The sequence below is a fragment of the Kogia breviceps genome, chromosome 7 (genome assembly GCF_026419965.1).
Source record: "Kogia breviceps isolate mKogBre1 chromosome 7, mKogBre1 haplotype 1, whole genome shotgun sequence".
Classification (NCBI taxonomy): domain Eukaryota; kingdom Metazoa; phylum Chordata; class Mammalia; order Artiodactyla; family Physeteridae; genus Kogia; species Kogia breviceps.
In genome coordinates, this window is record NC_081316.1 from 15,751,083 (window position 1) to 15,773,995 (window position 22,913).

The window sequence follows — 22,913 nt, forward strand, 5'->3', positions numbered from 1 at the left end:
TCCCAATGCAGGGGGCCCTTGTTCCATCCCTGGTCAAGGAACTAGATCCCGCATGCCTCACGGCACAGCTGTGAGCCAAATAAATAAATATTGAATTAAATAAATAAACATGCATCTCTCCTGGGCTTCTTTCCCTCTCCTCTCTCCCTCCACTCCCCAGTGAAACCCCTGAGGGCAGGGGCCACGTCTCACCCAGGTCTCCACCCCCTGCCCCAGCCCGGCGGCACACCCTCTAAGCACTGAACACACTGACCTGTGTTCACGCTTCAGTCCCGCTGGTTTAGGGAGGCCACCAAGCCACTGCGGCCCGTCCCAGGGCTCAGAACCTGGAGGGAGATGCCGTTCCCACCGCTCACATCTGAGCTTCCGAGTCCTCAGGTCACGCTGGGAGGGAAGACATGATGTGATGGGCCAACTGTGGGGGCAGTATGGGTCCCGCAGGGAAGGCAAAGAGCTGTTCAAATATTGAGGAAACTTGGACTGGGTTAGGAGCTGGAGCTGCCTTCCAAGGCGCTGGAATCAGGGCAGGGCGAGCCCTCTACCTCCCCCCCACCCCCACCCCCCACCCCCCACCCCCCTGATCCGCCGGCCCATTACTGTCACTTAGAACCACCTCTGGCTACTCTGGCTTAGGAAGGCGCCATATGGACCTGTTTTTCTCTCTGAGGCGCCTCTACACCTCAGGCACACACATGCTGGCCTTGCCAGGACATACATGTTAGTGACATGACCCTGGGGATAAGTGGTTTCACACCTGCTTCTTCGGAGGCCCAATGCCTCTCCCAGCCTGCAAACGACACAAGGTGTCCCAGGTTGTGTGTCCAAGATAGTGAAGGCTCATGTGACTGCTCCCTGGAATAACAGGTGCGCCCAGCCTGGATTTCTGACATGTAATTTGAGGATCTCTGGAGGTCATCGAGTACAACCTCTTCATTTTACAGAGGAGGGAACTGAGGCCCGGAGGGCGAAGGGGCTTGTCCAGGATGAGCCAGGACAGGGACCCTGTCTCCTGACCACCGCGGAGAGCCTATCAACCCTCACGGACTCGAGGCGCTGCAGTACACGCGGCGGCTTGCGTCACCTCTACCCAACGTCCAGCACAGTGTGGCTCCATGATACGCACCCACGAAGCATCTCCCTTTTACAGGTGAGGGGACCGGCCCAAAGTCACACGCGTTTGAGCGCCAGAGCTCGCGCCCCCGTTCCCGATTTCCTTGAACCTTCGCCAACACCCTGTTACCGGCCAACACACGGGACCCTTGTGTGTGCGCCACTGGCCCCACAGTCATTTGAACAGGTGGCGAGGTAGTTTCGCAACGCAGCCACAAGCAGCTGGAGGCGTGAGGCCGGGAAAGGCGCGAGCGGGCGAGGGGCGTGAGCGCGTGGGCGGCAGGCAGGGCGCGTGCGCGGCGGCCCCGAGCTCCGATTGGCTCCTGCGGGCTGGAGAGGCGGGGCCGTGTGCGGTGCTTCCTCCGCCTCTGCTTCCGCGTAGCAGCCCCGGGAGCTGGAGCCGAAGCGGGATTCAGAGTGCCGGCCGGCGGTGAGGCCGGGGCAGCAGCTGGCGGACGGGGTGAGGGCAAGAACCTGGACTGAGGCGGCGGGCGCTGCGTCCCTGCGAGGTGAGAGAGCGGCGACGCCCTGCACGGGCCCCCGCCCCGGACAGGGGTGCGCCGTGCCGTGCCTGGGCACCCCGGCGAACCGAACTTGACCCGTCTTCTGACCTCCACGTCCCCGACCCCTTCCACCTGCCCCGACCTCCAGTTGGCTGAGGACTCCCACCTCTCACCCCGCTAGTCAGCACACCAGTGCCTCCAGCCCTGGTTGTTCAGCTTCGTAGATCAGTTCGGGACCCCTTCCTTACTCAGTGAGAGCTTGAAGGGCTCCGGACTCTCCAGTAGCTGCTTTTTCTCTTTCCCTCTGCAGATGGACGGGACAGAAGGCAATGCTGGGCAACCCGGCCCCGCTGATCGGTCCCATCGAAGCAGCGTGTCCTCCGTGGGAGCCCGAGGTGGGTCCCTGTCCCCAGTCTTCTCCCTGCTGTACCCTCCTAGGGCCCCAGCCCTGAGGAAGTGGCCCTGGCTTGTCATCTCTTTCAGTGAAAAGAATCTTATTTATTAATTAACAAATAAGATCTGTTGAGGTGTGGAAAAGTGACAAGTCAGTCCGGGGACCTGGGCTCTGTCACTCTGTCACTGGGTGAGTTGGGTACCCTTCTTGAATCTCTGTTTCCTCACTTGTAAAATCTTATTTCAAACGAAATCTCATGAATGAAAAATGACATATTCACTTTCTTTGTTTGGTAAATAGCCTTTTGAAAGCACAGATCATTATCTACATTTTACAGAAGGGAAATTGGGCCCTCGAGAGGTTAAGTGACAGGATACTGGAGCCTTCACTGTCCCAGATTTCCCTTTGAATTTCAGCCTCCTGGATATTATTTTATGATCTCTCAAGAGAGCAGCTGTTAGAGCAGGACAGAATGGGGATCCAAAAAGCACCCTCATTTGTGTTAGTAATAAACTGTGCCTTTGCGTTTCACAGGCTTCATCTCATCTGATTCACAGAAGCTGGGGCGGTGGGGCGGAGGTGGGGGGATGGTATTAGCCCTACTTTGCACCCGAGGCATTTGACACACTGACTTACAGAAATCAGGCAGCTAGCCAGAGGCCAGGCAGGATTGCAACCCAAGTATATTGGTCTCGAAGCTGAGTATTTCTTCATGGTACCTGTGGTTCCAGTGATGGAGATTTGAATCTGGCTGCTCTTCAAGGGTCTCCTTTTGGCTCCAGGCTCCAAATAGGCATCCCACAGGCTGTCAAAAGGGAACACTTCACTTTTTGGATTGTGCACTGAAAGGCCGTCATGTTGTGTCATGAGTCTTAAAGAGCCCTAAGGAAGCCGAGCCCTGGAACTTGCTTTACCCTGGGGTGGCCTTGAGAATCCTCTGTCCCCATGTTAGCTTGGGCCAGAGGGAGATAGTGATTTGCTTAAGGATAATAGCTCTCTCCCTCCCTGCTTGATTTACTAACTACTGTAACCTCAGGATGGGTTCACTCTATCTCTGCTTCAGTCCCACCTGTAGAATGTTCTCCTTCAGGGGAGAAGCACACCAAGAGTCCTTGGGGCTGCCAGGGGAGTGTGTGGGGTGCAGCAGCCAGCCCTAATTTGAATTTTGGGGGGTTAGGGTGGGTCTAGGCTGGTCCCTGGGCTGGAATTGCTGGGTTTCTGGGTGGTTTGAGGGTCTTCAGTAAGTCCTAACAGACAGCACTCTTCTCGGGGTCCTTAGGGGATGCTGGGGCTCTGCCTCTGGAATGTAGCCTTGGTCACCCCAAGGGGTGCAGGGTGGGAGCTGCAGCCCCAGAGCGGGGAGTGGAGGGTGCCTGGTTGGCGTGCCTGGGCAGTGGGCCCAGCTGACCCTGCCTGGCCTCTGTTGCAGCGGCCGATGTGCTGGTGTACCTGGCGGATGACACAATGGTGCCCCTGGCCGTGGAGAACCTGCCCTCGCTCACTGCCCACGAGCTGCATCAGGCCGTCCGTGAGGTCCTGCAGCTCCCAGATGTTGCCCTGGATGCCTTTGCGCTCTGGCTTGTCTCCCCTCTGCTGGGTAAGACTTGGCAGTGAGAAGCCCAGGGGGAAGGGCTAGAAGGGCGCTGACCGGTGGGGAAGGAGGGGGCAGCTTCTGGAACCTCTGGCTGCTGTACATCAGGGGAAGGTGGGACTTGTTTGTGTGCTGGAGCTGGCCGTGGCTTTCAGGACCCAGAGCCCTGAGAGGTGGCCTGGCTCCTCTGCCCCAGCCTCTCCTTTCTTTGTGCTGGAGGCAGAGGAGGAGCCAAGCCTACCCCTCAGCCTCAGTGCTGCTGGAGCCTGAGCATCAGGAGGAGCGGGGCCGGCGGACAGGGAGGGAGGGGGCGCGTGTTCACCAAACACGTGGTCTGTGCCACAGCCTGAGGTGGCATTTTGCAAGCAGAGTTTCACCTTATTCTCATGGCCCAGCCTGGTCACGCAGATGAAGAAATTGAGGTTTGGAGCCATGGGGCCAGTGAGTGGTGGGACCAAGATCAGAATAAGGCTGGGTGGCGCCCAGCCAGCCTCCTTGAGCTGCATCCTGCTCCGTGGAGGCAGGGAGGAAGGTGGGACCCGGCCCAGGAAGCAGCCACCCCTGAGGATGGGACTTTTCCTGAGGGTGGGGAGGATGAGTGGGAACCCAGCTTCTCTGCAGGGTGCTTCCAGCCCTGCCTGGTTTCTGGCCCGTGATCACCCTGTCCTGCCCTTTCAGGCTGAGATCCCAAGGCGGGCGGGTGGAGTGGGAGTGAGGGGCAGTAAGAGCCCTCCAGCCCGCAGGCCTGGGGGACATGACGTGGGGGGCGGGGAGCTCCCTGGGGCCTCAGAATAGGGCTGCTAGCCTGCTGGCGTGGTCAGGAGAGGATGCCCCAGCTGGGGCCGGGACCAGGCATGTTTTCTGCGCTCATTCTCCTCCCTTGTAGAGGAACAGGGGCAAGAAGGGTGTGCCTGGTCCCTGGGCCCCTAGGAGTTTGTGCCTGTGCCCTGGAGGGAGGGTATGCCCACTTGGTAGGAGAGGGAGTGCCTGTCTCCCCACCCCCACCCTCTAGTGGGAGCTTCCTGCCCAGCTGCTGCTCTCGCCCACCTGCTTCCTGCTGATCGGTCTCTTTCCACCGCTCCCCACCCAGCTCACCTGCCCCTCCTTCAGCCTTCTGGCTGTTGGTCAGGACCGCGGGCCCCTTGGCTTGTGTCTCTGGAAAGCTGGGGGTGGTTTCATGGGGCCCCTGCCCTGCCTCAGGCTCCCTGTCGCTGCAGTGGGGCAGCTTATTTCCTCCCCCACTCCCTCGTGTGGTCGCATTCCTGCCCACCCCCCTCACCAGAACATGAATGGCCTGCCTGTGTGGCCCGTGGGTCACCCTGGGGCACTGCCACATCCCAGAGGCCCCAGCACGGAGTCAGCGCCCACTTTGTTCTCAGGCTGGGTTCAGGAAGGCTGAAAGGCCACTTCAGCTTTGACTCGGGCCCTCAGAGCTCTTGGTCCCACACCATGCCCAGAGTGGGTGACATATGCCCCAGGGACGGGGTGCTGTCTGCTGGAGCCGCCCTTCAAGCTGGATGTTTGGGAGGGTTTGACCTCCATGCCATTGTCACTCTGCATGGAACAGGGTTCCAGGGACTGTCAGTCTCATTGGGGTGACAGCCTCCAGGCAGGAAGGCCCCATCTGGAAGCGTGGGACGGCAGGGTCAGTGCAGTCCTCTTCTGATAACGGGAGTCCTCCGAGCTGTTGGGGCTCAGGGTGTGAGGCTGGCTGGGGACCGTGGACAGTGTCCCGGGGTCCCAGCTAGCCAGTTAGCTCATTCGTCTCGCAAGTATGTGCAGAGCAACCCGCCCACAATCTCGTGCTGGGCAGAGAGCTAGATGCTAGGGGTCCGGTGGGGAACAGGAGTGAAAGTGTCCCTGCCCTCAGGGGACTCACGGTCTAAAGTGTGCTGGGAAGGTTTGCCAGGAGCAAGTTGCCAGGAGTGCTTCCTGATGGAGCCACTGATGCTGGCGGCAGCTGGGTGGCGTGGCGTTGAGGCAGGGAGCTTGCAGGATGGAAGATCGGCTGGAGCCCAGAGCCCCCGGAGGAGTTTCTGGGGTGGAGGCTGGCCAGGGAGAGGCCCAGGCAGGGCCAGGAGCAGGGGAGAACAGACCCTTGGGCCTTTGGGCCTCAGTTACCAGCTTTGGGCTCTGCTTCCTAACGGCGGTGCTGGGGCCATCTGTACCACCGGCCCCAGCACCTTCCGTCTGCCACAGCCTCTTGGCTCCAGCCCATCCTGGGCACCGTAGGGAACAGTCAGAGACTGACTGCCTGGAAACCGACCCCCTCTCACTTGCTGTGTGGCTTTGTGTTTTTATTTCTTTGGCTGAGCCGTGTGGCATGCGGGATTTTTTTTTTTTTTTTTTTTTTTTGCGGTATGCGGGCCTCTCACTGTTGTGGCCTCTCCCGTTGCGGAGCACAGGCTCCGGACGCACAGGCTCCGCGGCCATGGCTCACGGGCTTAGTTGCTCCGCGGCATGTGGGATCTTCCCGGACCAGGGCACGAACCCGTGTCTCCTGCATCCGCAGGCGGATTCTCAACCACTGCGCCACCAGGGAAGCCCTGGCATGCGGGATCTTAATTCCCAGACCAGGGATCGAACCCGCACCCCCTGCAGTGGAAGCACGGAGTCTTAACCGCTGGACTGCCAGGGAAGTCCCTGTTGTGTGACTTTGGACAAGCGCCTTAACTTCCCTGAGCCACATTTTTCTTCTCTGAGCCTCAGTTTCAGAAGTGAGGGTAGGGTTATTGCAGGGCAGTTGCCTTTAACCACTTGAAATGGTTCTGGACGCTTTGTACCTACTTCAGTTAATATTGGTCATGACTGCGTCATCGTTGCATCGTTGTTGTTGTTAGTGGGTGGCAGCTGCACTGGTCAGGGCTTCATGGCCACTTCCCCTCTCGTCCTGCAGAGGTGCAGCTGAAGCCTAAGCACCAGCCCTACAAGCTGGGCCGCCAGTGGCAGGAACTGCTGCTGCGATTCACCGACGCTCCGGACGATGACGTGACCATGGGTCAGTGCTGCTGCCTGTGCGTCCCTGTCTCGGGCCCACCGGGGTCTGGAGCACGGACCCCGGGCCCAGCCAGGCCTCCCCTGGCAGGTGGAGCTGCCCTGGCTGAGAGGCAGGGCCGGCATCTCCCCCAGAGGAGGGAGGGATCCCTTAGAGGAGCCCAGGAGGTGTGGGCTGGGGGGACAGTGAGCAGCTTGAGATAAGCCACGCCCCCTGTCTCTGGACAGCCTGGGGGTTTTCTGAGTGGTGGTGGAGGAGGCTTGGGGACTGGAGACTGGGCCAGTCGGGGAGAGGGGGCAGAGCTGGCTGCGTGGGGCAGCCGGCCGCTGACCCCCTCCTCTCTCCCCAGATGAGCCTTCCCTGCAGTTCCGGAGGAACGTGTTCTTCCCCAAATGGCGGGAGCTCCAGGTGAGGCAGGGATTTCCAGGCAGTACCACCCAGGTCTGGCGCCCTGTGTCCAGCCTCCCCTTGTCCTGACCCCTGGACACTGGTGCCCCACCCAGCTGAGCCACCCCTCCCTGCCACACCGGCTTGCAGATCCACGACAAGGAGGTCCTGCGGCTGCTCTACGAGGAGGCCAAGGGCAACGTGCTGGCCGCTCGGTACCCATGCGACGTGGAGGACTGCGAGGCCCTGGGCGCCCTGGTGTGCCGCGTGCAGCTCGGACCCTACCAGCCTGGCCAGCCCACGGCCTGTGCCCTGAGGTGAGGGCCAGCGCGACCTGAGGCAGGGGCCCGAGGTGGGGAGGGTGACCTCGGAATCCTGGTTACAAGTGGTCTTGCCAGGTCCTGGAGTCAGGAGGCCCTGACGCTGTGTGACCTTGGGTGAGTCACTCCACCTCTCTGAACCTCCTTTTCCTCATCTGCTCTGGGCTGAGGGGCCTGGGCAGTGGGAGACGGGGGAAGTGACGTCCGTGAGAGGACCCCCAGAGGTGTGTGAGGGTGGAGCCCGGCTTGCGTGTGAGGTCGGGGCGAGTTGGACTTGTTCTTTTTGGGGGTTGCAGCTGGGCCGTGGCCAAATACTGAGTCCCAGTTGTCAGTGACAGTCTCACTGAGTCTCGAGCTCCAGGGACGAGGCCCCATTTCCTGGATGCCCCAGTATGCCGGCTCTGTGCTTCCTACCCGTCTCTCTAGAAGCCGTGCTCTTTGCTGTGTGAATTGGCAGGACCTGGGGTCGTGACGATTGAGTCTACCCTGGAAGCAGACCAGGCTGTCTGTGACCTCTGTGGACAATGATCTTGAGGTTTAGAGATATTTCCAAAGAAGATGAACTTTTTATCTTTTTTTAAACTGGTAACAGTTATGTAGTCTTTTTTTAAAAAAATTTATTTTATTTATTTTTGGCTACATTGGGTCTTCGTTGCTGCATGCAGGCTTTCTCTGCTTGCGGCAAGCGGGGGCTACTCTTCCTTGCGGTGCACGGGCTTCTCATTGTGGTGGCTTCTCTTGCTGCAGAGCACTGGCTGTAAGGCGCGCGGGCTTCAGTAGTTGTGGTGCATGGGCTCAGTAGTTGTGGCTCGTGGGCTATAGAGCACAGGCTCAGTAGTTGTGGCGCACGGGCTTAGTTGCTCTGCGGCATGTGGGATCTTCCCGGACCAGGGCTCGAACCCGTGTCCTCTGCATTGGCAGGCGGATTCTTAACCACTGCGCCACCGGGGAAACCCTGAAGATGAACTTTGAACACAGCCTGTCCTAGACCCAGTGTTCCAACCCACACCAGCCCTTCAGGGTACAATCGTGTTGGGGCAGGGGAGGATGCACAGAGACAGGGCCCTGTGTCGGGGCCCAGCAGGGGCCACCCTGGGCTCAGTGGAGCCTGAGTGATCCCAGCTGAGCTGGCTGCAGGCTGGTAGCCATAGAAATCCTGGCTCTTGTGATGGGCATGTCTGGTCCTATTGCAAGTGACAGCGAATCCAGCTCAGACTATTTGGACTTGAGGGACTTTGTCAAGAAATGGATGGGTCTGGGGTGATTGAGGTGCAGGAGCTCCAGTTGGGTACCCCCAATCTCCAGACCCTGTCCTTACTCTCATCGCCCAGCCGTGTCCTCTGGGCCAGCTCTCAGTCACACAGGCTCTTGCCTCGTGGTGGCCAGGTGACCACAATAGTTGCATGTTGGCAAGGAGAGACCTCGTCCCTCACGTGACCAGAGTCCTAAGACTCATCTGGTGACCGGGCCCAGATCCACTCAAAGGAGACAGAGTGGCCAGAGTGCTGATTGGCTGAGGCCCAGATCCTCCCTTGGGACCTGCCATGAGCCTGCACAGATGCTGTGGACTGACAGTGGGAAGGCGGGATTTCCAGTGACGAGTGGGCGCTGTGGCTGGAAGCAGGGACGTTGGGGACAGATGATGAAGATGCCTACGGCAGCCCTGAGAAGTGGGGGCAGCCCCTGGATGCCCCTCCTCATGCCGCCCTGTAGTTGGGCCTCTCTGGGCATCAGGGTCCTTCCTTGCATCAGCCCTGCTGCAGGGCCAGCCATCCCTTCCCATGGCCTGGGGTGTTGGTCCTCCAGAAGCCCCTGCAGGGACCCCTCCCGTCTTCGGTGACAGTGGCAACCTCGGCCATATTTGTTTGGCACCCACCACATGCCAGGCACATGCCGGCGCCCGTCCATGTGAGTAGGGATCCGTGTCCTTATTTAAACATGGAGACGTAGGCTTGGAGAGGGCGCTCACTGCTCTTAGGCTGGGCCCCGGCTGCAGTCCATCTGGAAGGGCCAGTGCCTGGCCAGAGTCAGGGGGCTGCCTGAGGGGGAAGAACGGTGCCGTCAGGCCAGGATGCTTCCCGACTCTGTGTGTGTGGTTGAAAATGCGCTTTCCTTCATGAACCTGTGCTGATGAGTTGTAGGTTGGTGGTTTTTTTACCTCCCTATTTGGCAGAACAGAACATTGATAGCTCTAGGTCACTTGGACTATTTCTTGGTTGTAACATCACCGGTTTAGAAATCGAGGGGCTTCCCTGGTGGCGCAGTGGTTGAGAGTCCGCCTGCCGATGCAGGGGACGCAGGTTCGTGCCCCGGTCAGGGAAGATCCCACATGCCGCAGAGCGGCTGGGCCCGTGAGCCATGACCGCTGAGCCTGCGCGTCCGGAGCCTGTGCTCCGCAACGGGAGAGGCCACGACAGTGAGAGGCCTGCATATGAAACCTTCCTCTGGCCACAGTCTGCTTTTGGGGTGGGCCTGGTTTTAGTTCTCAGCCCAGTCTCCTGACTTCTCCTTCAGGCCTCTCATGCTGCAGGGATCTCGGCAGTGAGCTCTCTGGGGGTCCGTGGGCAGGGCACCCCCTGCCCTCCCCACGCCCTGGGAACCTCGGCGCCTCCCCAGCCCACAGGCATGGAGCCGTCCTCATGCCGGGCCCCGTTTTCCTTCCTGCACAGGGAGAAGCTGGACTCCTTCCTCCCTGCCCACCTCTGTAAGCGGGGCCACGGGCTCTTCGCTGCCCTCCGGGGCCGTGGGACCAAGGCCGGAACCGGCGAGCAGGGCCTGCTGAACGCCTACCGCAGGGTGAAGGAGATGACCGGCAGCGAGAGCCAGCACGAGGCCTCCCTCAGCCCCCACTACCGCGCCTACCTCCTCAAGTGCCACCAGCTGCCCTTCTATGGGTGAGCGGCTCCCTGGCTGCGGCCACAGCCCCAGGCCAACTGTCCCTCCCTCACGGCCCGTGAGCCCATCTCTGTTCCCGCTGAGCTCTGTCCTCACGCGAGGTGTGTCCGGATGCCAGCACCTTGGCCCCCGCGGGTCCCAGGCTGGACACTAGTCTTCCGCCTTCCCCGTCACGGGCTAGGACACCGGACAGGTCCTCTCCTTCCTCCTGCCGCAGCCACGTGGTCCATGGACCTGCCCACCCCCCCGCAGCCAGCTCTCATTCACGCAGGCACGTCTAGCCAATAGCTCTTGTGCGCCTGCTGTGCGCCAGCACCCTCTAGGTGCTGGAGACACCTCGGTAAACGAGAGACCGCCGTCCGTGCCCGTGAAGAGGCCGTTCTGGTGGCGAGAGAGACAGCAGTAGAAGCAGAGAACAGACCACAGGTGGGCAAGGGAGCAGCTGGACGGCCCGTGAGGACAGTGACCATACCCCACAGGGCACTGTGGCTCAGGCTGCATGGTGGTACCGCAGGAGGGGAGACACGGCCAGATTCCAGAGACGTTGAGGCTGGAGTTGAAGGAACTTGCAAGATGTGCAGTACAGGAGGTGAGGGAGAGCAGGCAGAGAGCGCTCCAGGTTTCTGCCTGAGCAGCTGCAGGGTGGCGCCGTCATCAGCTGAGACAGGATGGTGTGTGGCCAGGGGCAGGGCAGGGCAGGTCGGGGGCTTGCCCTTGGATGTGTTGATTTTGAGATGCTCTCCAGCGACGCAGGTGATGATCCCAGCGGGCATCTGGGTTTCTGAGTCTGGAGTTGGGTAACGGGTGAGTCATCAGCATGCAGGTGCTGTTTGAAACCAGGAGCCCCAGGAAGTGAGTGTGGGCCAGGCAGAGAAGGAGCCCTGCCAGCAAGGCGGGAGGGTCTACACCAGCCGGGGCGAAAGGAGGTGTTGAGGAGGAGGGAGTGACCAAACCTCAGGTGCTGCTGCTTCAAGGTCAAGTTCAACAGGTCCCGAGTGGCTGATAGTTGACCTTGGCTCCGTCATCTCGGGCGTGGCAGTGGGTGGAGGACAGTGAGAAGAAGAACCAGTCAGTGAGCTAGCTCTCTCAGGAGCTGCGCCGGGAGACGAAGCCCAGAGGTGAGGCAGCAGTGTGGGCGTGGGGCGGCAAAAGCTCTTTAGGGTTTATGGCGAGCGGGGGCGCATGTGTGCTATAGGGAAGATCGAATAGAGAGTGAAAGATGGAGGTGCGAGTGGGCAAGTGGCCGCTCTTTGGGTTGCTTCAGTCTCCTCAGAGGATTAGGAGTCCCAGCCCTGAGCCGAGCCTGTGGGAGTCTTCCTGGACTGCGAGCGCCAGGCCATGCTCGGGGCTGCTCTTGGAACTGAAGGCAGAGCATGCTTGTCTCCGGTCCCGTCCTCGGGGCTGCAGGATTTTTTTTTTTTTTTAATAAATTTTTTAAATTTTTTTATTATCTTTGGCTGGGTTGGGTCTTCGTTCCTGCGCGCGCGGGCTTTCTCTAGTTGCAGCGAGCGTGGGCTGTTCTTCATTGTGGTGCGCGGGCTTCTCATTGCAGTGGTTTCTCTTGTTGCAGAGCACGGGCTGTAGGCACGTGGGCTTCAATAGTTGCAGCACGCGGTCTTCAGTAGTTGTGGCTCGCGGGCTCTAGAGCGCAGGCTCAGTAGTTGCGGTGCACAGGCTTAGTTGCTCGGTGGCATGTGGGATCTTCCCGGACCAGGGCTCGAACCTGTGTCCCCTGCATTGGCAGGCGGATTCTTAACCACTATGCCACCATAGAAGCCCGGGGCTGCAGGATTTAACTAGGGCTCTGGCTCAGCCAGGGGTGAGGGGGCATGTGGGCGAAGACCCAGGGCAGCCAGAGGAGAGGAAGAGGCCATGGCAGGGCAGGATGGAGGGGGGACAGCTCAGCGGGTGGGTGTCCTAAGGCTGATGCACCCTTTCCCTTTCTCGGTGTCGAGTCCTGAAGCTGCTTCCCTGCCTGGGCAGCCCCTGGGGGATGGTGGGCAGCGGGGCTCTCCCAACCTCCAGCAACCACAGCCCCCAGACCCTGAGCCCTTGGGCTCCTGGCTGTTCCCTGAACATAACTTGCTCTGTCCCACACCCGAGTTCACGCTCTACCCTCTGCCTGCAGTGCCCACCCTTCGCCGCGCCACCCAGTTCCTCCTCCTGCCTGTTCAAACCCTCCTGTCCTGCCTGATCAGCTGAGATGCCACCACCTCCTCGAAGCTTCCCTCTCGCCGCCCCCTCAGTTTCTCCCTCCCCTGGGGTGGGTTTCCATTTAACCTTCAGTCACCCAAACAGCTTAAGCTTCTCAGGTGCCTGGGACAGGGCCTGGCCAGAGCATTCCCTGGTGGGTGAACCCAGACCCTGGGCCATCTGTTCTCGCTGCTGAAGGGGACAGCCTAACACCACTTTCCCTCCCCAGGTCAGCCTTCTTCCACGGCGAGATTGACAAGCCAGCCCAGGGCTTTTTGCACCGGGGCGGGCAAAAGCCAGTGTTTGTGGCCATCAGTCTGGAGGGCGTGCATGTCATTGACAGCAGGGAGAAGGTACCTGCCGCTTCTCCAGGGTGGGAGCTGGAGTGGGAGCCTCATTGGAGAGGAAGGGAGCGGGGTCATTACCCAGGCCTTCCTGGTTCCCTGGGGCTTCTGGTTGGCCTGGGAGCAGGGCGGGCGCCCTGTCTGGCCTCCTTCCCTCAGATGTCCCAGTGGGGCTTCCACTGTCATCCTGGGGGCTTCTCTGGGTCTGCTGGGGGTCAGCTTTTCTGCCCAGCCTGCTAGGCAGGGCGGTGGCCGGGACAGGGGGCGGCTGCAGCTGGAGACAGGTGGAGAGAGTCTGGTAGGGCCTGGCTGCTCTGCCTGGCCAGTGGCTGGAGACTAGCTGGTGGTTTTCAAACAAGCCCCGCGACTGGGAGCCCTCCTGGCTGGCCGAGCCCCGCTCCTCCCGCATATGGTGCTGGTTGTCTCGGCTGCCCGTGTAGAAGTTGGTGTCGGCAGCCTGCGCCGTGGGCCTCTCTGCACCTGGGCAGGGGTCCCTGCTAAGCCAGCAGGGAAGTTTGGGGGAGACTTCTGATTGTCCCCAGAGAGGGATCCCAGCCCTTCCTGGGCATCTGTGCCCCAACATGCCGGGCCCAGATCCGGCCTCCTGCTGAGATGCTAACCAGCTGATCCCAGGGGAAAGGTCTCCCCTCCTCACCTTCCTTCCCCCGAGTCACTGCCCCAGCTGTCAGGAGCTTGACCCCCTGATGAGAAGTGCGTGGTTTAGGGGGTTTCGTCCTCCCTGGACCACAGCCTCCTTTGAGGGTCTGATGGAAGCGGGGCTTCTTCTCCTGAGAGAAACTGACACCTGAATTTAAGCTCAGCCTTGGAGGTAAATAGCCTGGCCAGGTGTATCCTCCTGGGGAAGCCTGTGTGGGACGGGGCAGGAGAGCAGGCCTCTGCCCAGAGGAGTCCAGGCTCTGTGTCTCCTGCTGGCCAGCACGTCCTGCTGGGCCTGCGCTTCCAGGAGCTGTCGTGGGACCACACCTCTCCCGAGGAGGAGGAGTCTGTCCTGTGGCTGGAGTTCGACGGGGACAACGAGGGCACACCGGTCAACAAGCTCCTCAAGATCTACTCCAAGCAGGTAGTGGTGGGTGTTGCCTGCACCGCGGGTGGGGGTCGGGGTCGGGGAGGGTGGGCTCAGGGGGTCCCAGACTATTGGAGGCTCCAGGCTGGGTGGCAAGGAGGTGAGAGGGCAGCTGAGGGCCTGGGGACCGGGGGGCTGGCTCCTGCTGACCGGGAGCCACCCCTGCGGGTTCGGAAGTCCGGGCCAGGTGGTGGGGCAGTGGTTGGTGTAGGGCTGCCCGGTGCTGTGTGACCGGCCCACACTGGCTGCCTCGGTCCTTGAGCCCCCGGTGAGCGGGGCTCTCAGGTGACGAGCAGGCATGGACCGGCCAAGACCCCTCTTTGCGTTGGTTTCGCTTTCATCTCATCCATTGGGCACCTGGTCTTCGCACCCGAACCTTCATCCCCGCCCCTTCCCCTCCCACCCTTGTTTCTCCAGGAAGGCCCTTCCAGGGCTCAGGGCCTCGTTGCTCTCCGCCCCAAGCACAGAGACGGGCCCCAGGGACTCCTGTGAAAGCACGTGCCCCCTCCTGCCGCCACCTTGGGCCCCCCGGCCTGCCGCAGCCAGGCTTCTCCCGTTGCTCCCTCTGTGCCTTCCTTCCCACCGCTGCATCCACTGCTCCAACCCCGGCAGCCTCTGCCCTGCCACACCCACTACCCGGGTGCCTGCTGTCGCTCCTGCAGGCTCCTCTCCTGGGCCCTGCAGCTCCTCCCGCCTCCTTCCCTTCTCCCCCGGTCTCCCCTGCTGGGCCTCCTTTCCAGGGCCTCGCAAGGGAGTTCTCTCCCTGTCCTGGCTCTTCCCTCTCTCATCTTTGAACACTCGGCCGTCCCAGCCTTTATGCTGATGACATCATATTTTCTACATCACTCTTAGTTCCCCGATCAGGGATCAAACCCATGCCCCCTGCAGTGGAAGCACGGAGTCCTAACCACTGGACCGCCAAGGAATTCCATAGACTTCTTTTTTAAGTAAACATTTTACTGAATTATAATATACATGCAGAAAAGTGCCCAGCTCTTTTTTTTTTAATATATAAATCTATTTATTTATTTATTTATGGCTGCATTGGGTCCTGGTTGCTGTGCGTGGGCTTTCTTTAGATGCAGCAAGAGAGGGCTACTCTTTGTTGCCGTGCACGGGCTTCTCATTGCAGTGGCTTCTCTTGTTGAGCACAGGCTCTAGGCGCACGGCCTTCAGTAGTTGTGGCACGTGGGCTCAGTAGTTGTGGCTTGCGGGCTCTAGAGCACAAGCTCAGTAGTTGTGGCGCACGGGCTTAGTTGCTCCTCGGCATGTGGGATCTTCCCGGACCAGGGCTCAAACCCGTGTCCCCTGCATCGGCAGGCGGATTTTTAACCACTGCGCCACCAGGGGAGCCCAAGCATTCAGTCTTGCTCTGAGTAAGTGTGTGGTGTTAGCTGCGTGTTTTTCATAGACACCCGTCAACAGGTTAAGGAAGTTTCCGTCCATTTCTAGTTTTCTGAGTTTTATCCCAAGTGGATGGTTCATTTTGTCGGGTGTGGCTGAGGTATAGTGGCAGCGTCCCCGGACCTCAGGAGCTCGAGCGGTGTTAGAGAAACTCAGGGGGCTCAGGGCCTGTCCCCGCCGGCTGCCCGCTGCCCAGCGCCCCTCTCAGCTCAGTGCAGCTCCCTCAGGGAGGAGAGGAGGCTGGTGTGCAGCCCGGACCCGCCTGTGCACGGTTTCCTGCCCTGTTCCCCCTGCGCAAGGCGGCTTGTGTGGCTCTGCGGAGGCCTCGGGCCACCCCATCGGGCAGCTGGGCACCGGCTGCCCCCTTGGCCTCTGACCCTGCTCCCCAGCAGGTTCTCTTCTTAGGACACGAGGCAGGCATGTGTCCCCCTCAGTCCCTGCTGTGTCCTGCCGCCCGCAGCGGGGTGACGCTTCATAAACAAACGCATGCTGCCTCAGAGACACCAGCTGCTGGCAGCTTTCTGTCTGTGGGTCTGCGATCCCCGCCATCCCTGCCATATGGGGCCCAGACCGTGCCCGCTGACATCTGGTCACATCACCTCTTATGTCAACATGCGTAACATTTCCAGTTCGTTGAGAAGACGTCACTTCAGAAGAACGTGCCCAGAGGGAGCCGCCTTCCCCACCCGGTGACCTCACCACCTCCTTCTCCTTGGCTATGGGTTCTTCTCTCAGCAAACGCACATGCCCAGAGAGCCCTGCCCTCCTCCTCCCTCCCAACCTGCACCTTCTAACTAGAGTGTTCCTTCTTTCCCACCCCATCTCTGACCCCTGAAGTCCCCCCACATGGGAGGCCTCCCCTGCCGCTGGCCCACAGAGCACACCCCACTTCCTTCCTTGCGTAAAGGGTGTTGGTTTCCTCATTGCCTCCCCCACCAGAGGGCAGGGGGCTGTGGGTTCGGTTCATCGGGCTCTGCAGCAGGTAGGGAGAGGTGGGCCTGGGCCGGGGCTCCCCCACCAGGCCTCACGCCGGCCCCCTCTCCTCCCCAGGCCGAACTGATGAGCAGTCTCATCGAGTACTGCATCGAGTTGAGCCAGGCCGCGGAGCCTGCCGCCCCCCAGGAGAGCGCGGCCAGCCCCGCCTCGGCCCCTGGCTCCTCGCCGCCCCCCACTCAGCGCCCCCAGCTGCGGAGGCAGGGCAGTGTGGTGTGCAGCCGGATCCAGCATCTCTCCACCATCGACTACGTGGAGGAGGGTGAGTGACCCCCTCGCGGTGCACACGTGCACCTGCACGCGTGTACCTGCACGCGTGTACCCGCACGCGTGCGCACACACGCCACGGGGGGCTCTGGAGGCCAGGGAGGTGGGGAGCAATTCCAGACCCGGTGAGTTAGCCTCCAGCGGCAGGACCCGGCGTGGGGGGTCGGGGGCAGGCTCAGCACAGGTGTCCCATCATCTGAGCTCTGCGACAGGGAATCTGAGGCCTCCGGGGCTCCGGCAGTAAGAGCCCTTCTCCGTCCCTTCTCACCGCTGCGTCCGCAGACGTGTCCAGATGTGAAAAACTAGAAACTACCGGTGTCTGTTATTAAAGGTGTGGGTACAGGAACGATGGGCCCACACCCTGTGGGATCAGTGCAGCTGGTAAAGATGCCATACGTACCCTAGTGCACTGTGGTATCTTGGATCGAGTCCCAGAACAGACAGCGGACACTGTGGAAGAACAGGTGAAATCCACAGGTTTGCAGCTTAGTTAATAAAGCTGTACCAGTGTTCTTAGCTATGACACGGACCGTGGTAACAGACGGCCCGTGCTAACGCAGGAGAGGCTTATGAGGATATGCAAGAACTCTTATGTATTATCTTTGCAACTTTTCTGTAAGTCTAGAATTATTCCAAAATAAAAAGGGTTTTTTTTGGAGGGGAGGGGGGGTTGGTTTTCAAATGGCAAGATGTTCACAAAATAGCACTGACTAGAAAACATCAGGTACTAGGAGAAAATCAGGTACGGGTACTAGGTACTCATTAGCATGCGAGGCAGCGTCCACGTGCACAAGGAGGGAGAGACCCCTCTGCAGCCATCAGCTGCTGTAACTTTCCTTTTTTCTTCGTGCTTCTTTCTGGCATTTAAATGTTTACAAGCGTGTCACTTTTATCATTGGAAAAAGCAAAACAATTTATAATTTTTCTCTGACACACTTGTTACCATGGTTGCTGTCTTCCTCTCCTAGCGAGCTCAGCCCCTTCACCCCCATCCCCTGCTGCTGGACATCGTAGTTACAGCTGACCCCTGTACACACCGGCTTGCGCTGCGCGGATCCACTTACACGCGGCTCTCTTTCAGTAGTAAATACTGTAGTACTGCGCGATCCATGGTTGGTTGAATCGGTGGATAAGGAGGAACCACGGGCATATGCAGGGCCAACTCTAAGTCATACTCAGATTCTCACCTGCGCAGAGGCTTGATACTGTCCGAGCGCTGGCTGTGTTTCTAGTTCTCAGCTACTACCAACAACATACCTATAGCCAAATCCTTACCTGGAATCTGAACTGTTTCCTCAGGATAAATTCCTAGAAATGGGGTTGCTGGGTCAAAGCGTGTGCCCACTGTACCCATCCCAGGAGAAAAGGAGGCACCTGCCTTCCCCACCCTCACCCACAACGGGTGTTATCGTCCTGAGGGGCAGAGAACTCATTGCAGTTGGGGTTTGGATGCTGGTGAAGTGGGATCATTTTTACATGCTTGATCACGTACAGTTTCTTCATGCATTACTGTTCATTTCTGTTGCCTGTTTTTCTTTTGTTGCTTGATTTTTCAAATTAACGTCTTATGTTAATATGGTGTATTTGTTAGAATTAATGAACCGATATGATGCAGTATTATTAACTAAAGTCCTTAGTTTTAACCTAACGTCCTTTTTCAGTCCCAGGGTCCCATCCAGGACACCACACTACATTTGGTTATCGTGTCTCCTTAGGCTCCTCTTGGCTGTGACAAGTTACTCAGACTTTCCTTGTTTTTTGATGACCTTGACAGTCTTGAGGCGTACTTGTCGGGGATATCGTAGGATGCCCCTTTATTGGAATTTCTCTTATGATTTTCTCATTATTAGACGGTGTTATGGGTTTTGGGGAGGAAGATCACAGAGGTAACATGCCATTTTTACTACATCATATCAAAGGTACCTTATCAACATGATTTATGACTGTTGATATTAACCTTGATCACCTGGCTTGAAATTTTTAACTTTTAAGAAGTCTTTTTAGGGACTCCCCAGGCGGTCCGGTGGTTAGGACTCCAGGCTTCCACTGCCGGGGCCCTGGTAGGGGAACTAAGATCCCACAAGCCTCGCAGTGAGGCCAAAGAAAAAGAAGTCTTTTTATCTCATTGAGGGTTACCTTCAGCCAGTAGTCTGTTCTTCTTTTTTTCTTCTTCTTGTTCTTTTATAATTGAATTATAGTTGACATACAATATATTATATATTGTGATATATATAGTGATTTTTATTTTTTTTTTTTTTCCCGGTACGCGGGCCTCTCACTGTTGTGGCCTCTCCCGCTGCGGAGCACAGGCTCCGGACGCACAGGCTCAGCGGCCACGGCTCACGAGCCCAGCCGCTCCGCGGCACGTGGGATCTTCCCAGACCGGGGCACGAACCCCTGTCTCCTGCATTGGCAGGCGGACTCTCAACCACTGCGCCACCAGGGAAGCCCTATATAGTGATTTTGACAAACATAGTGATTCAGTATTTTTATGTTACGAAATGAACATAAGTCTAGTTACCATCTGTCACCATACAGAGTTATTACAATATTACTGACCATATTCCATATGCTGTATATTACATCCCTGTGACTTACAGCTGGAAGTTTGTACACCTCTCTGGTCTCTTCTTGCACAGGTTTAGACAGCACAGCAGGCCCAGCATCAAATGCAAACCCTGGTGGCCTCTGATTTGGAGGCTGGCCACCCACCCCATGTGTCCTGTAGCTGGTGGGAGAGCTGGGGTGGGGCTGAGGCTCACAGAGCCGGCAGGAGTGAAGAGGGGAGCTCATCCTGAACAGGCCCAGAAGGGGCTTCCCTGGGGCTGGGCCCCCTCCCCGGGGAGCCCTCCCCTCAGTGTGTCCCTCTTGCTCCCCAACAGGCGAGCAGATCAAGCGGGTGAAACCGAAGCGCAGCACGTCCTTCTTCAGCCGGCAGCTCTCCCTGGGCCAGGGGAGCTACACCGTGGTGCAGCCCACCGAGAGCCTGGAGCAGGGCTGAGGGCCGCAGTGCCTGGCAGGAGGGCATGGGGGCAGCCCCCGGGCCTGGCCCAGCCTCATGCTACCTGAGGGGGAGCGCTGGGAGGAGGGCAGCCTCGGCGTGTGGACAAGTCACTTCTGTACCCGGGACGCTGCCCGGGCTGCGCTGTGCAGGGCCAGCTGGGGGCTGCTGCAGGGTCCCTCCTGCAGCCTGCCTGCCCTCCCTCCGGACGCCGGGCCTCACTGCAGTCTCAGGACCAAGCTGACCAGGCCCCGGCCACCCCCTCCCACCCAGGGACTCGCCTTTGTGCCCCTCTCAAAACCCTCTCAGGGCAGTATCCCCTGCCCTGAAGTCCCCGCTGGAGGCAGGTGTCCCCACTGGAGGAGGAATAGGGCTCAGGACGCTTGGGCGTGCTGTGTGTCTTTGGTCTTTCCCCTGGACTTTGGTGACCACATCCCCGCATTCCTTCTGCTGCATTCCAGCCCACACCACCAGGCTGGGACGTGGCCCCGCGGGGAGAGGGCAGGGCGCCTCCTGGATTGAAACACAGCAGGAACAGAGACGGGGAGGCCCCCGCCAAGCCCTCCCCGGCTGGATGGAACTGGATGGCCCCTGCGCCCCTCACTCAGGCCTCTCTTGCGGGCAGGAGACACTCTGACCAGAAGGAAAGTGTGCTTGTTCATCTTTGGTGATGTCACTGTGCTGGGAGCTGGCTGCCCTGTGGACCAACAAGTCCACTGGACCCACACTCCACACCCGGAGGAGCTCCCAAACCCCCTTGGGCTGCAGGTTTTAGTTTTGATCTTTCGTTGTCTGCGTGGGTTCCACGAAGCCTGTGAACTTGGGCAACTCACAAGGATGCCGCCGCCGGCCTCGGAGCTGCTGGCGCTCCTTCCAGGATGGCGCTGTGGTTTCTACCCAGACTGAGCCAGGGGGCCGGCCCACGTGCCGGAAACCCCAGGACCGGAGTGGTCTCCTCCTTCCCCCGAGGACCTTGTAGGGAGTCTGGATGTGGCCTGGGCACGGCTCTTCCCACACCCACCTGCCTTCCCCCAGATGAGCTGGCCTCGGGAGGGCCTCCCAGCCCTCGGGCTCCTCCGTGGTAGGTCCCTGGCTTTCATGAGTGCTTCCTGGGACTTGAGGCAGTCCCAGCTCAGCACAGGCTTTGCTTTGTCTTCTCTTCCCTGGGAAGAATGTGGGAGAGGAAATGTGAACCTCTTGGCTCCGGATTTCCAGTCACCTCCTTCTCCCTTTGGTGACTGTTGAACACTCCAGATGTTTTGAGGTGACTTGCCTTTCAGCAGTAGGGACTTTGTTATCTGTCATCATAAATAGGAGTCTCCAGTCTTTCGGAATGTCCTAGCCCAAGGACATCTCACCTCTCCTCCTGGAGTCCCTCCCTGGCTCCCAGCCCGTCCCACTCACTGTTTTGAAGCCAGGTGAATTCTTATCTGATGGGTTGAGGGGCCTGAGGGTGTGTGTGTACACACAAACTACTTGTTTTGACTCTTCAGCCTCTTTTTCCTATTTTCTTAGCATCCATTGTGCCTTAACTTTTTCTGCCTGCCCTTTCGGGCAAAGCAGTATTTTACTCAGTGTCCTTCGAATATTCTTATCCTTTCGTATCATGTGACTTATTAATAATAAAATCAATTTCCAGCAAATTTTGGGGTGGTTTATGATGTGGAGTGTGTTAATTACAGCCTGGGAGTTAATTATAGGCTGTGTATTTGCATTTCATCAAATATGCATGAAGGGGGCTTCCCTGGTGGCGCAGTGGTTAAGAATCTGCCTGCCAATACAGGGGACACGGGTTCAAGCCCTGGTCCGGGAAGATCCCACATGCCGCCGAGCAACTAAGCCCGAGCGCCTAGAGCCCATGCACCACAACGAAGAGTAGCCCCCACTCGCTGCAACTAGAGAAAGCCTGTGCACAGCAACAAAGACCCAACGTAGCCAAAAATAAATAAATTTATTTAAAAAAAAAAAAAATATATATATATATATATATATGCATGAAGGGATGCAGCCCGCTGGGCTTGCCAAGCTAGACACAGGTGGAGAACCCAGATAAAGCTTTTTAGTCTCAGCGGTTGGTGAGAGACTCCCAGGGTGGGAAGGTCCAAGAGGGCTTTGGGGGTTCATGGTGGGAACCAAGGTGACAGCCCCGCAGGGAGCAGGGAACAAGGAGCTGGTGGTGGGCAGGCAGACGCTTTGTCCCTGTCCAGTGAGCCTAACTGGCCCAGCCTGCTGGACCCTGTGCTGTCAGCTCGCACCTCACACTCTGGGCTTGGGACCCAGGGCCCGGTCTGGATGCTGGTGCCTCAGGGGAGAGGCCAGAGAACCCAGCAGGTCTGAGGGGTTCTCCTGCCAGCCCTGAGGTCTCCTTGTGCCCCGGGCTTGACCAGGAGGCAGTCTGTTTCCCACAGGTGCTGTTGGCGGGTGGGCACGGGACAACACGAGACCCACACACCAGAGCCCTGGGAGCCCCGCAGGAGGCAGCAGTGGTAACTGTGGGCTTTGGCCCTGGAGGGTGGGCACTGTTTGGGGGCTTGGGGTTCACAATGAACATTTCAGAAGCTGAAAGGAGCAAGCCACATGTCCCGGTAATAGTGCGGTTCCAGGACTAGGGCCCCTCCCCTTGGGCATCTGTGACAGTGAATGGGGTCCTCTGCGTGGCATGGGCAGCAGGACACCATGGTCATGGGCACTTACATGAGGCATCTTGAGCCTCTTCTTTTTTTGTTTTTTCCTTTTTTGCGGTACACGGGCCTCTCACTGTTGTGGCCTCTTCCGTTGCGGAGCACAGGCTCCGGACGCACAGGCTCAGTGGCCATGGCTCACGGGCCCAGCCGCTCCGCGGCATGTGGGATCCTCCCGGACCGGGGCACGAACCCGTGTCCCCTGCATCGGCAGGCGGACTCTCAACCATTGCGCTACCAGGGAAGCCCGAGCCTCTTCTTGATGGGAATGATAATAGTACCCACCTCATAGGGTTATTGGGGTGCTTCAGGGTCTGGTGTTGACAGGCACTCGATAGGCATTAGCTATCTTCATCATCTCTAAAAGTCCTGTATCTGGAAAGCTGGGTGGGAGAACGGGATCCACCTGACAGGCCAGGCCCTGCCGATGGTACACCCCCTACCCCCAGCTGTGGTGGGGAAGGGAGTGCCGACAGCCTGGGGCCTGGCAGGCCTGGAGCCCTTCCTCTCACCCAGGCCCCTCTGCCCTCGCCACCTGCGCTAGTTTCCTAGGGCTGGTGTAGCAAATGACCACGACCTTTTATTTTTTTGGCCACTTGCGGGATCTTAGTTCCCTGACCAGGGATTGAACCTGGGTGCACAGCAGTGAAAGCTCTGAGTCCTAACCACTGGACCACCGGGGAATTCCCAACCATGGTCTTTTAAAACAACACACAGTGGGGACTTCCCTGGCAGTCTAGTGGTGGAGACT

General features: G+C 58.9%; 1 protein-coding gene across 1 annotated transcript; it reads left to right on the forward strand.

Annotated features, from left to right (window-relative positions):
- Window positions 1-1,456: 1,456 nt before the first annotated feature.
- FRMD8 (FERM domain containing 8) lies at window positions 1,457-21,124 on the forward strand. Its single transcript, XM_059069224.2, has 11 exons — window positions 1,457-1,619; window positions 1,924-2,008; window positions 3,437-3,604; window positions 6,495-6,596; window positions 6,943-7,001; window positions 7,131-7,297; window positions 9,970-10,194; window positions 12,618-12,741; window positions 13,670-13,813; window positions 16,271-16,475; window positions 19,363-21,124. Exons 2-11 carry the CDS (start codon window positions 1,924-1,926, stop codon window positions 19,479-19,481), a joined length of 1,398 nt encoding a protein of 465 aa, XP_058925207.1. The 5' UTR covers window positions 1,457-1,619; the 3' UTR covers window positions 19,482-21,124.
- Window positions 21,125-22,913: the final 1,789 nt, after the last annotated feature.

Bases quoted from the DNA above. Each gene is read 5' to 3' on its own strand.
- FRMD8 (XM_059069224.2), top strand. From the start codon at position 1,924: ATGGACGGGACAGAAGGCAATGCTGGGCAACCCGGCCCCGCTGATCGG. The intron at 3,605-6,494 runs GTAAGACTTGGC...CTCGTCCTGCAG, and splicing joins GCTTGTCTCCCCTCTGCTGG to AGGTGCAGCTGAAGCCTAAG. The intron at 6,597-6,942 runs GTCAGTGCTGCT...CTCTCTCCCCAG, and splicing joins GGACGATGACGTGACCATGG to ATGAGCCTTCCCTGCAGTTC.